Below are 18441 nucleotides of genomic sequence, written 5' to 3'. Positions count from 1 at the left end.
TGGCCTTCAAGGCAGCCCATATGACTCGTGTCTGCACACATGCACAGATTATGAGCGTAGCATCTTACGCAACACAGAGGGATCCCCAGTCACTGGCACATTTCTATTTAGGGATTTTATGTCAGATATAAGACAGTTTGAATCCAAACAACTTCATTCTGGGCAACGTCATTCAGTAATAAATTTGTTTTATTGAATGACTATTGCATCAGGCTTAGTGAAAATATTAGAAAACACAGGGTATAGCTTCTGTATTGTGTTAAAATATGCATTAAGACTTGGGGTTCAAACTCCACTCTTGACCCTGGAAGCAGCAGTTGACAAAACAATCAAATGCCACACTCCGTTTAGTGGCTGTTCTGAAGCTTTCGGTCAAATCGCATGGTTTGCCCACTTCGACCTGAGGTGAGATTGTTTTACCAGCTGCAATTTCCAACTTCAAAATGTTTTTTAAGATTTATAATGTCATGACAACTTTCATGACTACCATGTGATGTGATCAAAAGCTTCATAACAACTACACAATTTACCTCAAATTTTATATTGTAGTCTCGTGGTCCAGCTTCCAGAGTTGTCATTTACTGTGATTTTCCAGTTTTCTTTTGCTGTGTACTCTCTGTTTAGGGTCAAATAAAACTCCAACTTATCTGAGATTTAGTTGTTTCTTTCCAAATATGTCATTATCGTACCTTATTGATGAAGAATACGTTGGTTGGAACAGGACTAGAACAGTTTTTTTGCAGGCTATAGCACCTTTCAGAAACAATTTAAAGTGCTTCTTTTTGCATCGAAATAATAAAAGGACAAGACGTATAAGAAATGCAGGGGAACATTAAAATGCACATATAAATACAACTGAAAAAGAATAAAATAAATTTGAAGATAAAACAAGCGAAAATGGAAAAAAAATTCATTCTCCATTTAAATAAGGTTCGTTCTAAAGTTGTGTTATGTGTTGACACGCCTACGCAAACCTACCCTGTACTATATGTGACTTGCTGATTCCCTGTTGTCCAAGCATGACAGTTGTGACTTTATCTCATTATCTGCTGTGTATTTCTAGCCTCTGACCTGGTTTATATGCAGGGACTCCTGAGCTATAATGGTGTTAAAGACTATATGTGTTATACTTTGTTCCTATTCAGCCATAAGTAGGACTAAACCTTTTATAAGCTGATGTTGGTCTCTGCTGGAAATGTTTCAGATGAAGCGTGTTTGTTTACCTTTACTTATCCTGTTAAGTCAGGGCACACACACACAGCAAACAAGATGACGCAGGAAGTGCATCGCCACGTCACTGTGTTGATTTATTGTGATTCGTGCAGCACTTTTCAACGAGGGTGTAGAGTTGTTAAATTAAATGTCATGCATCAACAGTCATCTAGCTGACTGGTAGAGTCTTACGTGGGTAGTGAAGTGTTTTTTCTCTAAATTACGACCACGTTTCCTATGAATAGCCTTGGTTAAGGTCTGTAAACACTATCGATCACCAGTGTGTGTCATTTGAGTTTTATACCATAAAGCAATCCATCGGTTTCCTAACAAATCAGACCCAGGCACACACACAGTCGTTCCTCTCAACTTGACAGATTTGTTGTTGATGCGATTTCTCAAAGGTTCATGACCTCAGTACATCAGCTCTCCAGCTTCATTTTGGCCATTCCCAGTCATGTGGAAGCAAAGGTAGTTATTACGCTACACTGGAACAAATGTCCACAGAAAATAACACTTGCTGCAACTCTGACCACCTTTGAATTAAGGTAGGACCTTTTATGCTTTTAACTGGGGGAGGAAACATTTAACAGGTGGTGAAAACAGAGCTACTGTATATGTAGGCATGGATTATTATTAGTCATATTTATTGGGATTTACACAAGCCTTTAAATGTGACCCAAAGGATGCTATATTTGCCCACCACTCACATCCACCATCAAACAAACTGCACTTTTGTTCCACTTGCTCTTTTTATTTTATCTTTTTATTTCTGTACGGTGACTCAGTAATGTCACTTACAAAGCAATAACTCTTTAAAGGTTGCTGACATTAGCTAACATTAGTCATAAGCTAATGGTGATACCAGACCAACTGAGGCTTTAGCAGCAGAACTCCTGAGTGTACTGAACTGAGCAAAGGTCCATATTAATCAATTATGAATGAATTATGAACAACTTTTTTTTTTTTAAGAGAATTTTTTGTTCCTACTTTCAAAAAATTACATCGTCTTGCATAACATTGTCTTATGCTGTTTTTCTTATTAATATCTTTAAGACTTTATTTATAGTATTGAATTACCTTTGTGTATAAAATGTGATGTATAAAGCACAGGAAAGAGGGCATACACATTTTCCTTCAACTCACTATTCTAACATTTTCATTTACAGCTTTACAGCTACACACTACTGCCCCCTACTTTTCTCTGTTCCACAGGTCTCACTTCCCATTATAAAAAAGCTTTTAGTTGAGTCTGCACATTATTTATACTTCAGCGTTGATTATAGACTTTGGTGTGGTTTGTTTTTATGATTGCACTTTGTGAAACGCAAATATTCCTTATATGTGTATTTGTGTTATAATCTAAAACACAGTAAAGCTGGCAAACATGCTGGTAATCTATGTGCCTGTCTGGGGCTTTAGTCTGTCCTGTCCATCCTCAAATGCATCCCTCTGTGTGTATGTTTAGTATATGCTCATGCTCTTATACATTATTAATGACTTATTACTCCCTCTCTTACAGCCTATAAGATCCTGAGAAAAAATCACATGACGAGGGAGAGAGGGACACACAGACAAAGATTAACTATGAATGGGAGATAACAACAGGCTCAGACAGACACAGGGACACACTCATGCTCCTCTTCCTTTGCTGTAGCGCACACTACTATGCCGCTGCAGTCATACTGATGCAAGAGGAGATGAAGAGAGGAGGGAGCAGAGGGGAGGATGGTGGAGGGAGGCAGGGCGGGGCTGCTGAGTGACAGAGCGAAAGGCAGGAGAGGGAGGAAGCTGCCCAACAGACGACCAAGAGACAGTGGGAGGAGGAGGAGGGAGCAAGAGAGAGAGAGAGTATGTGTATCCACAGGGCGTGAGTGCCAGTAGCAGAGGAGGGGGGGGGGCCTTCCAGACTGGATGGGCCCAGCGATGCCTTGATGGAGTATGGGCCAGGTTTTAGGATTCTCCCACTGCCGTGAGTCTGCTCTTTTTCTGCTGTTTCCATCCATGTTTGCATGCGGGAGGTCTGCATTGGTTTGCCTCACTATACCATCGACGTACATATATATTCCAGCTCATCATCTTTTCTTGCTGTGAGCATCGTATGTGTTAGCTCACCCCTCCCTCCCTCCCCTTCCTGCCTACTCTCCATTCCTCGCTCCTGCTCTTACCTTTAATAAACACATGGCTGGATGGATGGATGCAGTGCAGAAGCAGACCTTGTTTGTTGTCTCTCATTGATTTTGCAGATGTTTATGTGGCTGTGTACGAGACGGCTCTTCCCAGCACGCATTACAAGAACACAAGTTATTTGGACCTAAAAGCTTCTGTTGTGCTCTCATATCTGTGTTTTATTTTATCTTTTTGTCAAAATATTCACCTGATATTCTCCGGTTCTCATTCTTCTATTGCATGTGTTCAAGCAGAGGAGAATATGCTGCATTCATTGCTCTGCCTGGGTTGATTTATTAGCTAATGTCATGCTGGCTATCTAATATAGTGGAGGCCTTTACTGCTGCCAGTTTAGCTGTGTGAGGAGATGAGTCTGTATCCGCTGACCTACAGTATGCTAACTTAAAGTGTCACGTTCCTATGATCTATAACTGATATACACACACTTTTCTGTTTAGTGGTATGTAATATTATTTTGTATTGAGGTATAATATATTTATTGATCAGGTCTACTACCAGTAGCACAGTCTGCTGTTGTAACTTTGGGGGAAAAAATGACTCATAACAAGGTACTGCAGTGCTTGTTGGTGCTTTTATCTTATTCCTCATTTGACTTTAGTACACATACTTTGAATGTTTCGAGAGGCATGCCATTAAGATGAATGTGAGATGGAAGGAATGAGTTTCCAGCATATAAAAGCAGCAACAACACATTTTTATTTCTGACTTTGTTGTTTTAGCTACAGCGTGTTTACGAGTAGCTTTATCTAAGATTTTGACTGTTTTCTTCCAGAGGAATATGGCTCTGTGGCGTCCACTCCAGACTCAACACCTCCGTGCACCGATGGTAGGAAGAAGACACTTAATGCTTATAATACTAGAGATTCCTGTTGATTCTGACACATCTTTCATTTGAAAATGTCATTGAAATTATTTCACCTCAACACCCCTGTCATGTAACTCCTCTAATACCGGCAGTGAAGAGCCACAGGTTAGAAAAGAAGCGCTGTTACTGTTGAATTTTGGAAGGAGAGACGTTTATACACTTATCAAAGAAGATTTCATCTTTAGATGTTGCACACCTTTTTCTCCCCGACATCAAATGACACACTTTGGTGCTTTCATCTGACATATCTATTTATTAAAAACAAAATCACACTCTTTGCACAACTCTGAACTAATACACACAGTGTTAGCCACAGTCTCTATAATTGAATGAACTGCTAAATGTTGTAAATTGCTCCTCTGCCCAGTGAGTGTAGAGTTTTCTATATTTTTCTCTACTCTGTCCTCTCCCTGTCTCTATCTGTCTTGTGTCTGTGTGTCTCTCCGTGCGTTGGGTTGACCACTTTTCTTGTTTTTGTGTCCATTCAGGCGGAAACGAGGAGTCCGAGATGTACGAGCTGCAAACAGCCAGGGAGTGGTCTGACGACGAGGAGGGTGGGGACGGAGATCCAGATGATGACGAGGGACTGGCTTCATCCCCGTCCATCTGGGGCACGCCGCGACAGAACTCCTTCGAGCTGACTTTCTCTTATATCGCCATCGCCGAGGCTGAGGCAGTGGGAGCCTCAAGACACCTCCGTGACAGACGCAGGGGCGGCTCCCGGACTCGCAGTCCTCTGGTCCGCACGGACACCTTGGAGACACTGTTGGACTCCCCCGATGTAGACTGGGACCCTCAAGCCTTCCTCAGTCGAGAGGAAGAAGAGGAAGCCTTGGAGAGGAGTGAGCAGGAGAGGGTGGAGGCCACGACAACAAGTGCGGCGGGAACGATGGAAAGAGAGCAGCACAGGCAAATTGAGACTATTACAATTCAGCCCTCTCCCCAAAATCTGGACCCAGAAACTCAAGGGAGAGATGCTGGAATCCAAAGAGAGGAGATTCAAAGCAGTACGACTGAGACTGTCCAGCCTCCCTCTCCATCCCTGTCTTCCCAGCAGCAGAGCCCCATACAGACACTTCAGGGTGAGAGAAACAGGGAGATGAGGAGGTTGTCTTTTTGATTGTTGTCCCCTAGGTGTCTTAGCTTCTCAACAAGTGACACATAATTTCAAGTAGGCTGCCTAGTAAAGTAGATGATTTAAAGCTCTTTCCTTCACTCATCTGTTTTTAACGTTCAGAAGTTCATTAGTTCTCCAAATAAATCAACCATCAGTCCGATAGTCATCTGGTTGGGCTCAGTATATTTTCAGCGGATGCTTCCCGACTGATGATTCGCCAAATAATGTGCCCGCGTTTGCCCGTCTTCCTGGCACTGGTAATTCCTCCTCCATGTCAGCAGTCATGAGCATCAACCCATGGTACGCCAAGAGCTGATTATATAGTCTGACTTACGAAGACCTCTCCTTGAGGAGATCGTCACGTGATGTGGCACAGAGGCAGGAGTGAGCGGTGGCCAGAAGTCATTGGGCCTCTATTTGGAAAAACCACTCGAGGCATTTTCCTGTGATGGAATGTAGTAAACATTTATGTGTTATATTATCAGATATTTTCCCAGTTCTTGAACTAGCTGGTGTTGGGCAAAACGGACTATAATATTATGACAAATCACAGACAAGACGTGATTTTTAGAAATATTTATATGTATAAAGATGAAATTAAAATTCCTTTTTTTTCTTCTGCACAGGAAAGTCTTCTGATGAGATACAGTATGATCTTAGATGCAACAAACTCACCACCCACCTATTCTTCAGTCCGTGCTTATTCATTTAGATCTGACCCATGCAAAGTGTATTTTCAGCTGTATTTTGATAATGATGAACAATCCAAACCATTTATTTATAGTCTTTTCAATGAAATGATTTTAGAATGAAGTAGAAACTTTAGATATGTAAGCATGTTCTGTAAGAAAAAGTACAGATAAGTGATAGATAAGGAAAGTCTAGACTTTAATCTGGGACCACAAAAAAATTGCAGTCCAGACACTTTTAATTTAACATCTAATTTGAGATCTTTTGTCAGTTTTAGTTCAAGCTGAGCATGTACAACAAGTCAGTGCTGATATCATCGTGATAGTGACATCATCTTCTGTTTCCCGGCAACAGCAGCAGCAGCAGCAGCAGTGGCGGCGGCGGCGTCACCACCGACCCCAGAGCCAGAGTCTCCCCTCACCAGGGAGACCATCTCAGTCAAGCTGCTCACATCTGTGCGACCCAGAGGCCCAGCGTCCTCGTCGCCAGCTGCCATTGGTTTAAACTCTCAGGAACAGCTGGTCAGCGATCACTGGTTTTCAGCGCTTAACCTATCAGAGGACTCGACAGTATGCACCCACATAGCAGGTACAACCCCATCATCTCTACATTTCCTCATTCTTCTGACCTCTGATCTTTTATAATATCAGATTTCCACATGGTCCTTCAAGAGCGGGCAGACAAAGATAGACACACACACACACACCCCTCCTCTCTCTCTCCTCCCCCCGGAAGTCCTGGCTGTCCATTGTGTCTCCATAGTAACCCTCTCCCGGGATTTCAGGAATGATTGGCTAATTGCGGGGAGGGCATTGCTGGCTTACTTTTTCGGCTCACACGGCATCACTGCTGATATCAGAGTGTATTACTGTTTGACACACACACACACCCACACACACAAAAAGAGAGACTGGGAGGTGTATGTGTGTGCATTTGTGTGTAGTTCCTTTAAATGCAGATTTGCGGTACTTTGTTGGCACAGTAGGAGTGAGTGAGACACAGATGAAGGGAGAAAGAGAGAACAAGAGATAACATCTTGTCTTCCAGCTTGATGGCACTTTAAGTGGACTGTCACTCAGAGTTGAGCTCAGACTTATTTTAGTTGATGTGGGGGGGGGTGTCGGACTGTTGATAAATGTGTGGTCAGGTTGATGACAGAGTTTAGGGTGTCCTCAATAAATAGCACACATGCATCTATTGGAGCATCATGGTTTTTTTTTTGTTTTATGGTTTTATTATTTGTTTTTTGGGCTGTGTATCAAACCTCACCTTTTTTTGGCAACTGAAATGCGTCTCTTGCACTGAGTATTGAAAACTGGTCAGACTCAACGCATAACACATCTTGTTTGGGTGAAGTCCTTGTTCAGCTACAGCTCTTGTTAAATGAAAAAAATAATAATAATATAAAAAGTCTTTTGTAGAACAAGTAAGGTTTTTAAAAACCTTTTGCCATCTGTGTGGAAACTCACACTCAAAAATTTGAAATGATACCAAACCCTACTTATTGAACTTTTGTGCTATAACCTAAATACATATGTTTCAGCAGGCAACTACATACTGATTCTTAATGTCTAGGTAAAAAGACAAAGTAAGTCTTGTCCACATCTAGAGATAAAAAGAACTTTATTAGCCTAGTTCTGAATCACTGCTACCATTTTGCAGCAACTGAAATAAGTGAATAATTCAGTTAGATGTAATTGCAATTTTGCCTGATTGTCAGGATATTTCTTTTTTGCCAAGCACACAGAGCTTCTCTGGAGTTTTTACAAAGAAATAAGAAACCTTGTCCTTAGAAAATCGCACCAAATGATGCAAAAACTCAAGTCACTCATCTGTTTATTGTCAGTGGTGGCACCAGAAGATTTGGCTGGGTGACATAACAGAAAATAAACCCTGGTTCTCCTGTTTCAGTTGTCGGATGAGACCTATATATGAACACAACTCTAAAGAACCTTTTCTAAGTTCAAAGGAATCTCATAAATTCATTCTGCTTCACAGTGGATTTGTGCTTTAAGGAGGAAGATGTAGCGATTTTGAGATTCTTGTGTGATTGCTGTGAATCATTTGAATCATGTTTGAAGCTCTTGGAGTCTTGAAGAGTGGTGGGCGGTGCTGCAAACAAGATTATTTTGGGCTGTCAGGCCTTTGGACTGCTGAGTGAGCAGGGGGTGGCCAAAAACAGCTCAGAGGGGCGAAGGGGAGCACAGCGGGACAGAGAGAGTGACAGAGGGCGCGAGGGGGAAACACTGGAACGGCAACCAAAATGGACAGCAGAGGTGAGAGCCTGGGCTTGAGGTGAAAAGAGGATGATTTGAGACAGCAGTGTACACCTACGTAGATGATGTTTAGGTATTTGCTTACAGTCGTGAGCTGACAGTCAGCTACTGCAAAGAGCTGTGTTTGATTTCGGTGAGAAGAAAGAAGGAAGAGGAAATCCTCAGAGGAAAGCCACAGATTCTAGTGTGAATGGCTGTAAACCACTTCTAAACTCTAGTAGTGGACTCTTTAGCTTTGTGACTTTGGTGTGGTGGAGAAAAGGCCAGGCTGTCAGGGTACCGAAGGTGTGAACTGAGCGGATTTCTTGCTTCTCTTTGATCATTTTACAAGCAGAGTCTCTGGAGATGGCAGCTTCCATCAGCTTAGAGGTGTGTATGCCTTTTAACTGATGAGCTGCTCAGATGTAGCAGGGGAGTCTCCATATCAGCTGCCTTCATTTAAATGAGCACCAGCCATTCAAATGAATCTGAACTGTCATCTTGTGGTATGTCATTAACAGATTATTGTTGTGGTCGTGTAATAACTTTGCCAGTTGGATTCTCTTACATTTCAGTCTGCAGCCTTCAGTCTGCAGTACCACCAGATACCCTGGACACGTGATTGACCTGACGTGACCTGGGTCAAATAACGTTAATGTTAAAATGGATTTGTAATTTATGTTCTTATTGGTTAATTGACTGGATGGTTAGTTAATTGCTTGATTGGATTATTGATTCTTCCATGCAGTCGCTCCCGTGTGGCTCATTTTAAAAAAATATATAATTCAGTCAGAGGATCTGTAGCCTGAAACTCTGGTATAGAGATTAATGAATGTCCTAATATTATATCCCAGCCATTTATAGGTGGTGAACAGTGGATGTAGTAATTGCCTCCTGATTAAATGGCAATTATTACTCACTAATTTCTGAGTCATTTATTACTTTGCACCTATGGATACAGCTGCACATGAAGCCCACTTGAAATGTATTAATTTAAGTACAGAATCAGTTATAGGTCGAAATAGAAATAAATGAGTCCACCCTCAGGGAACCTAAAGGCTGCAATATTTATTACACATAATGCAAAAGTGTTACAGAAAGATATGCACACTGCAGACTGCAAATTTAGCTGCTTGTTAACTTTAGAAAAAGCCAGGTTATGGTGCATATGTGGTAGCTTGTATGGAGTTTACAGAAAGAAAGAAAAACAAAACACTAATTTTCTTACCAAAACTTAGATGAGAAGCTATGAACCACTATGAAATCTGTATGAAGCTACCACCAGAAGGTAATTAGCTTAGCTTAGCATAAAGGCTGAAAACAGGGGAAAACAGCTAGCCTAGCTCTGTCTGAAGGTAATGAAATCCTCCGACCGGCACCCGTAAAGCTCATTAATTAACATGTTATCATGTTTGTGTAATCTATATGAAAACCGGTCAAGCCCAGTCAAGAAATAGTCAGGAACGTAACCCCTCTTAAAATCACAAATTGTCTTTTTTCCACCAGTTTTGTACAGATTAAAAGAGCAAGATACAGTGTGTTAACTAATAAGCTGGTGCTGGTAGCCGGATTTTGTTACCTCTGGACAGACCCAGGCTAGCTGTTTCCAGCTGCTTCCAAAACTCTTGAACTATTCCTTTAAAATAAAGAACTCCAGGCTTTACAATATGCCCAGCGATCTATAATTATTAAAAATGCAGTACATGCCTCCTGCAGTAATGCTGCATAGTTGCTTCACTCCAGTGTGTTAAGAAAATACTGGGTGAGTAAAGGATAAATGCAGAGTTTGGGTAGTTCTATAATACAGTGCAGTGCCTGAATATAGCAGTGTCTTCCATGTGTACTTTGTTTAACATAGACATTGTCTTCAAGTGAAGTGCTTTCAACAATATTATTTCATCAAATTAGTCGCCTGTGCTGAGTAACACTGTCCCACAAACAAACCCATTGGACAGGTGTGTTCCAGGGGCATCATGGGTATTAATTGTGTGCAGTGATGTTTATAAATAACCCACCTGCTGTCAGTGCACTCTATTCAAAGAGGCTTCCCTTTATTCTAATGCTGAGGCTTAGCATTTCACTGAATGACAAGCACAAAGGGCTATGCCTGTCTGAAAGTGCAGCGCCATACAACAGGACCCGTAATTACACAGAGCTTTAGCACTGCTTTAACTACTCTATGGACTGTGCTTTAGTTTGATCTGTTTTGTCCACATTGTCTAATGCGACATGGTCATTCATAAAGCTTTTACACTGACAAGAATGTCATTTTTGAAAGAATTCAGCTAGATAAAGTTATATTCTATTATATATACTGAAGTTGTCCACTCCAGTAAAGCATGACTCTATGGACGCCTCAGTCTCCACGGCAGCTGTTGCTGGGTGACCGGGAGAGAAACCAACAGGGTGCGGAAAAGGGGCTGCTGAAGGCCTGACGTCTGTCAGCAGGTGCTGTGAAAGCCTGCACTTAAATTCTCCTCGACTGCTCGCTTCCCTCTTTCATCCGAGGGCTAAATTTAGCCCAGGCCGGAGCCTGACGTGTCCTCGTAGCTGCTGTGTGTGTTCTCCTGCTAGAGGCTGGAAATCCCTCCCTGAATCATATCTCCATCTACCACTTCTCTTGCCTCCTTTCCCCTTCCTATCACTATGTCAGAACTACTTTATCTTCCTTCCCCTCTTCCTTTCTGCACTACCCCTTAAAATGAAAAGACCTTGTGGTCGGCCAAAAGCTGAGGGGGCTGAGGGGTGATGTTACTGTAGCTGGTCTGTTCAAACCAGGAAGGATGCATGTAATCAAGACAAGTTTGTTGATTGATCCAGTACCTACAGTATGTAAACAATCCAGTCCGTATGCTGCCTCTAGCCTGGTTCAATGTCAGTTTTTCATCCATTCACAGTAAACTTCAATAATTCAAATTCAGATTCAACCCCTCACTTGTTTTTCTTAAAACCTTTTTGTTTCTTTTACCCTCTCTTCTTCCACCTTCCTTGTCTTCCAGTGATGGACCTGATCTACTGGAAGGACACGGAGCGCACAGGCATGGTGCTAACAGGGCTGGTGGTGGGCCTGCTGTCCCTGTTCCAGCTCAGCATCATCACTGTGGTCTCCACAGTCTCCCTGGCTGTCATGTGCTTCACCATCTCAGTGCGCATCTACTACCAACTCCTCTACGTCCTCAGCTGGGGCGATGGACAGCACCCCTTCAAGTAAGTTGCTGCGCCTGCATTTTGTGTAGGACAGTGGTAAAGTGGTTGTCTTTTCCTTTCTTGTTCCAGCTTTTCTAAAAAAAGGAACAGGGAGAGCGGTCAAGACAAAGAGGAGAAAAATTACGTATCACATAGAGCTGGATTCACCCCATTAAGTCACAGTACATAAATCTTTTCCAAAACAGTCTGAGTTCATTCAGCCAAAAGTCTTTTCAGTCCAAGTTCTATTTTCTTTGTTCATTTCAAAATGCAACATTTCTTTATTGTATTTCACCAATAATAAAATATGCAGTAGCTGCACTTATGGTTATTAATTGGTGGTTTTCTATTTGCATAGCATATTTTGGGTTATGTTGAGGTTCAGGCAGTGAAGTCACTGAAAAAAAAGGCTTTGCGCAATAAGCAACATGCAGTTTTTTGCTGGGCTTTCATTAATAAATAGCAAACTTAAGTGCCCTCTTTATTATTGATCAGTGATACTCCTTCTTATGTATGAAATGACAGCCACATAGACTAAATTGATTGTAAAAGCCTGGTGGTGACCCAGCAAATTGAAAAGCTTAGGCCCTTTGACCTTTGGACACTGAAGGAGGGGACAGATTTATATTTGGGCTTGAAGGATTACATCACTATCCGGTAAACAGTAAAGGAAGAATGACAAAATTGATTCTACACAGAGGCAGAACTCACATTTCTGTTTTTCAGCCTCCCTTTTTCTGCATCTCATGTCCTCTTTTTATTGTCTGATTTTGTCTCAGGTCATACTTGGACCTGGACATCAGTTTCAGTGGAGAGCAGGCTGACCTCTATATGCGGAAAGCCATCGTCATGGTTCTGTCTGCTGTTGACACTCTGAAGAGTCTCTTTTTTGTTGGAAACCTTTTTGATTCTCTCAAGGTGAGCTAAGCTAACAAACTAAGTTAGTTTTACTTGATTTGTGTGTGCAGGAACGTGTGTGTTTGTGAGTGCAGGCTGTTCAGTCTCTTGTTTAGTCTCTAAATTATCTCTCAAATATTTGCTTCACCCTGTCCAGAACATCTCCCCCTCATTAACCCAAGCATCAGTGCATCATTGCATCTCTGCATTCTTCCATTCTATTCGCTCCATCTTCTGTCATGTTCTTCCTTCCATCACTGGATATGACAGTATCGCCATGCCAACTGTCTCTCTCATTATGCTAGCTCAGAGCTGAAGACTCTGCTCCTAAATAAGGGCAATATTACTGACAGTAACTGTCTGTCCCAATGACATATCTTTGGTAATCATGTGGAAAACAATCAGTCCCTTTGGAAAAACAAATCATTCCAAATTAATTTGAATTGGTACTAACTAGCATAAAAAGGCAGTGTGCTTCGCTCTTCTCATCTGTGCTATTTATCCAGCCTCTGGATCTGCCTCCCTTACTACCAGAGCCAGAGCATTATGTTAGTATTCATCAAGTCTAAGTAAATGTGACAGTATTACATGTCATTATCTGTTCATTCTTTGTTCCCACAGCCTGTTTACATTCTTTGTTAGACAGTGTTTGAATGTTATTTCCCTGCGACCTAATTCATAAGGTACTAGTAACTTATGATGATACATTGATTAAACAGTTTTTGAAAAGCATTAGAAAGGGGATGTAGTTCAGGTTATAGAGTGAGGAGGCCATTAATCATAGCATTAGTATGATATGTGGGTCCTCATGTCCACATGTTGACCACAAGCTTGACAAACTTAGACAAAAGAGACTTACCACAACGCTGAACATGATGTACAGAATCTATATTTGTTCACGTAATATACATGCATTTTTTTGTGTTGCTTTTAATTGTGTGGAGAATATTTAAATTCAAAGGGTTGTTTAAGTTTATTTTACATGTTATAATACCGTACATGCAAAGACTATCTGATTAAAGGAGCTATTTGTAAGTTTTGCCATTGCTACATAGCCAGCATTAGTATTAAGAGCTGTTTTCTTACCAGTCTAAAAGAAACGTTTCGAGTTCAGCATCAAACTTCATCCCTTAACTCGCCAAGAGCTGTTCTCAGTGGTGGAAAGCAACCCTCTAGTATCACTACTTTTCTTCGACTGAAGTTAGCATGCTAACCAGCCTGGTCGGACTGTCCCGTCACTTTCCAATACCAAGTCACTGTAACGTTCAGTCTGCCCTGAAGAAGTAGCACTGCTCAGAGGTCATATTATAACGTCTTGTCTTGTAAACACTATGATGGCTGATGCTCTTGCCAAGACTGGTAAGTAAACAGCTATTAATGCTAACGTTGGCTACGTAACAATAGCAAAACTGCATACTGCATTCATTAAATGTAAGTACATTATACACAAACCTAATGCTAATAAATGCTAAATGTTGTATCTGTACCAATATCAGCTGAAATGTCCTTATAAATCATTGCACATTATATATGAGCAGAAGAATCAGTTTAGTTCATCCCTAAAATATTTACGGCATTTCAGTAACGAACAGCAGCAGTTTGTGAGCGGACAGAGTTCACACATTTACAGTAGATGATGAGTTAGTGTGAGGTGACTGAGCCCGCTGAATCCCAGGACCTCGGAGTCTCAACCCTGACCTGGCCGGTATGTGACATGACACACAGGACACCGTAGGCTGAACCCGCCCGGGATAAACTGGAGTCTCTTTCCATCTGAGACAGGGGTGTCCCATATCAGGGCATCACTGGATCCCATACACAGTGACTGAGACACTGAGAGATATAAGGGGAAACACAAACCTATATTGGGAGTTATGTACTTGGAGCATATTTCTTCATCGAAAGGAAAGCGATGGCAGCATGGATAATTTTTATTGAGCGCTGTATTAGATATCCACAATATGATACAGGGAAATAAGAAATACTGCAGCATGATCTACTGCTTCCGAAAGAATGAAATTAAAAGCACATGGAGTAGTTCTGGAGGGTTTTTCTTGGCATCTGCACTGATCATTGATGGGAGTCAAACTAACTGTCTGCAGCTGTTTTCTGTTTTTCTTGGTCTTAGTTCCTGGTCCTGATGTACCTTGTGACGTACCTGGGAGACTTGTGCAATGGCCTTACTCTGCTCATCATCAGTAAGAAACAAATATCTGCTGCCTGCTGGAAATCTGGAATGTGTTAACATACTGTGTGGCTATCATGTTAGCTACCCTACTTTTCCATCTTCTTTCTCCTCCAGGTTTGATTGCTCTCTTTTCTCTGCCACTTTTCTACAGACAACGCCAGGTAATGACTTCAGTCTTTATATTGTTACTTTAACTGGTCCTTCATTTCTCTATTTATGAACACATATTTTTGGCCATTTCTGTTATGTCACAGGAGCAGGTGGATAGCTTCATTGGTAAAATCCAGGCCCACATTGACAACGTCAAGGACACGTGAGTATGGCGCCATCTTCTGACACAATAGTGTCATCAACACAGCCTCACTGCTGTTTTTCAACTTAAACGCTTAGCCCTCCACTGATACAAAGAATCTGTCTGAATCCCCACACTTATAGTGCCTACTTGTGTGACTTATTTCTAGTAGCTGCCAAAGTAATGCAATTCATAAAGCAATTAAACTTAAGTTATCTGAAAGCATGAAGACCTACTATACATATTGCCATATCATTTCGGTTCATTCATTCATTTGAACCACTGGACAAATCATAGATGAGGGTTGCGATCCATAACCTGCATAAGATGTACCATGTTATCATGGTGAATGATTTCTGTCTGTTAACGTTTTTAGAGAAGGAAGATACTTCAAAGTATTGTTCATAATAATAATAATTTTACAGTGTAGATTTACGATTTTATTCTAAACAAGACGGATCAAAAAACACCTGTGGAGGTTAACTATGTACTGTTTAGACATCATAATAATATTCATGCTGATTCAAAACACCAGCTTAGAGACTGCTAACTCTTGGAATAATGTTGTGCAGTAGACAATGGTGAACTTTCAGATACACTTAGCTCTAAATAAATCAGAATACATTTGCCTCAGGTGCTTCCACCCACCATTAGCAGTAATGAAATTTTAAGCCTGGTTGTTTTGTTTTTTTGTTTTTTTTGCTGAAATGCACCTTTGGTGTCATAGTTAATGTCAACCTCAGTTTTTATGTCCACAGGCTTGTACCTTTGACTTCAAATATTTTCCAATGGGGTTCTTTATCTTTTTTGCTGCTGATTTAACCAGGAGAGTTTCATGCTGATCCATGCCTTAGAAGTGAGTCAATTGTGAGTCACAGACTGTTGTCTGCAGGAAAAATGACTGGGACCTTTATTTCCAGAACCAGGAGCAAAATAGCTCCTCCCACTTCGTAACTCTATGTCAATTCGAAGACATCCCAACATCCTAATATGATTTCTGACAGCGATGATATCTCCCACCTGGTGAAAAGAACCACAGATGTGTCAACAAACCTCTGGCAAAATGACAGCAAAGCCGCTATCTCTGGCTTGTATCATATTAACAATGATACTGTTATTTCACTAAATGCAAAAGGACCAATATGTTCATTGTTTATTTGTATCTGGTTTCACTTAAAAATCACTCCAAATAGCACAGCAAATTCAGCTAATTTATGTGATTAAAATATTTGTGACTACAGGGCTAGCATTATGTTTCCTGTTCTCCCCATTCTGCAGGCACACTTGCCTTCTGTCTGGTGGTGCGTTAATGTGGACTTAAGAGCTCAAGAAACAGTGTGGGTACTGAGGCAAACCCTAAATTTGATGATCTGCTTAAGCACTAAACCCTCCTCTTTTTATCTTCCCCAGCTTTCGAAGACTTGCCCAGGGCGGTGGCCCTCCTCCTGACCCAACCCCTGGCGGCGCCAAACCAAAAGTCCAGTAAACACTGATGAAAAAGAACTTAAAGACAAGCTCCCAGAGTTACAGGCTGTCACTCAGATGTCTTACCCAGCCGTCTGTGCTCCAGAGAACAGAGCTTCAGAGACTGGGGAAGGGAAGGGATATTACTTAAACGGACGATGATGAGGATTACGCATGGTACTTTATTCTCTAACTGTATCTAAATTATGGGGTTAGAGGTCGGGGTTTGGGTTAAAACATAATCAAGGTGAAATCAAGGTGTGTGAATCCTGGATGAGACTCTTGCTGCTGACGTCGGAGATGGAAAGACTCAGCGATACAGCTCGTCATGTGTGACGGTCTTTGGAAATATTCATTGTTTTTAAAATGTTAAAGTGTCTTAGATGGAGCTGTAATCCAAATGAGCTACTAAGACCAGAAACGGGAAGTTCTCACACTGACAGCTACACACCTGAGAGAAAGGGAAGTCAGTTTCTAAAGTGATTTAGACTACAGGAGAAAAAAAAACAAACAAAAAAACATTATTATTCATGGCAGCATAAAACTGGCAAATAAGAATGCATGTGTCAGCACATGTACTTTTCTGAATGCATATTCATTCTCATGACTGTTTATCTGTGTGTATGCAAGTATGAGTGTGTTTGTGTGCGTGTAATTCCTGACATACCGCTTGCTGAAATGTTACCTACAAGCAATTAAAGTCACATTTCTTCTTTATTTTCCAAAATTTTCTGTTTCTTCTCATCCACACAGACATTCACTTTCATTCACATGATCATTGATTTGAGTTTTCTTTTGGTCAAGTTTTCTCACATTACTTCATCGCTTACACTGCTTCACTTTCCCTCATTCATTGATGTAAATGGAAAGTTGAAACTTAATATGCAGAAAGAAAAGTGAGTTCTGCAACAGGTTCAAAACTTGAGATGTATCGTAAATGGATTGAAGTTACATGACAGGAGGCTCATTATTGACGGAGCATCAGAGGTGTTGGTGTTGCTGAGTAATTTTCTGATTGGGAAGAAGTGTCATCACTTCAGATGGAGATCCTCTCCGAGCTCTTAAAGTGTTTATCTCGGCCTTGGAGGAAACTTGTGAAGGGATGTGGGAGTGAAATACAGCAGGTGCCTTTCAAACTGCAGGTTATAGTGCATGATCTGATTCACAGTATTTACAACTCCTGACAACCGCTTACAGCAACCTCTCCTTACAGCAACCTGACCATTGCCTTCCTGAGAATGGTGTTTTGTACGTGTACAATACTTGTGTGATAGTACATGTGTACCATGACAAGGTATCTTATACAGAATTGTAAGTAGGTACATTTTAGGATTAATAAAATTATTCAGGATACACATTTCCCTTTAGCGGTTGCTTTTAAAGCTCTCACCAAAATGTGTCTGTTCCTATGCCTTATTATTGCGTAATCTACCTGTGTCCTGCAGTGCAAGCCTTGTTATGTTAACAGACATGATCCATGACATCCAAACATGTGACATCATGTGCTGCTTAGTATTGGACCTACAGTAGTTGCACGCACACTGGCCTCCTGTAGTAGTTTTATGTACTAATACAATTGAATTTTTTGTCTTTGTCTTTCTTCCAAGAGGAACTTCAGCAGCGTGAATGGAGATAGCAATGAAATTAAAGGCACTAATTCTCTTATCTACCCACACAGCTTGGTACATACAAAAAAGTTGATTCCTCGAGATCTGTCTTGCCAAATTATATTTAAACAAAACTGCTGTTAATCAAGTCAAACTCATCACTTTTAGAACTGTCTCATTAAGTCTAGACTAATACATGCTTAAGTTTTTATATTTGCTGTGTGAATCAAAGATGAAATTAAATCGAAACAGGGTTTTAGTTCATTTCATTTAGTTCATAATTTTTAGTTCATTTAAAAATCAATCAAAATCAGTCATTACATACATGATAGTAGTACACTGATTATTTTGTATTCTTGAAAATAACTAGAGTTTTAATCTTGGAAAAATAAACACTGAAAAGCTAAAACAAGCCTAGTGTGAATTTCTGATAGATATTTTTACATATGTTTTATCATAAGATATATTACTGCCTATA

The 18441-nt window shown here is 40.8% G+C and overlaps 1 protein-coding gene across 4 annotated transcripts; it reads left to right on the top strand.

Moving 5' to 3' along the window:
* The first annotated feature begins 3103 nt into the window (after positions 1-3103).
* On the top strand, positions 3104-17073 carry LOC111238893 (reticulon-2-like). 4 transcript variants are annotated; one of them, XM_022768610.1, is made up of 10 exons: positions 3104-3184; positions 4175-4228; positions 4756-5349; positions 6429-6662; positions 11329-11536; positions 12295-12433; positions 14541-14610; positions 14715-14761; positions 14855-14913; positions 16303-17073. In XM_022768610.1, exons 1-10 carry the CDS (start codon positions 3154-3156, stop codon positions 16376-16378), a joined length of 1512 nt encoding a protein of 503 aa, XP_022624331.1. In that variant the 5' UTR covers positions 3104-3153; the 3' UTR covers positions 16379-17073. The 4 variants fall into 4 exon arrangements, with proteins under 4 accessions (XP_022624331.1, XP_022624332.1, XP_022624333.1 ...); XM_022768611.1 differs by lacking the exons at positions 3104-3184; positions 4175-4228; positions 4756-5349; positions 6429-6662 and adding an exon at positions 8311-8350; XM_022768612.1 differs by lacking the exons at positions 3104-3184; positions 4175-4228; positions 4756-5349; positions 6429-6662 and adding an exon at positions 10735-10777.
* The last annotated feature ends 1368 nt before the right edge of the window (positions 17074-18441 follow it).

Source organism: Seriola dumerili, unplaced genomic scaffold, assembly GCF_002260705.1.
Source record: "Seriola dumerili isolate Sdu_G_001 unplaced genomic scaffold, Sdu_1.0 BDQW01001731.1, whole genome shotgun sequence".
Lineage (NCBI taxonomy): Eukaryota > Metazoa > Chordata > Actinopteri > Carangiformes > Carangidae > Seriola > Seriola dumerili.
The sequence above is the reverse complement of the archived record's forward strand: the minus strand, read 5'-3'. Positions and strand labels throughout refer to the sequence as shown.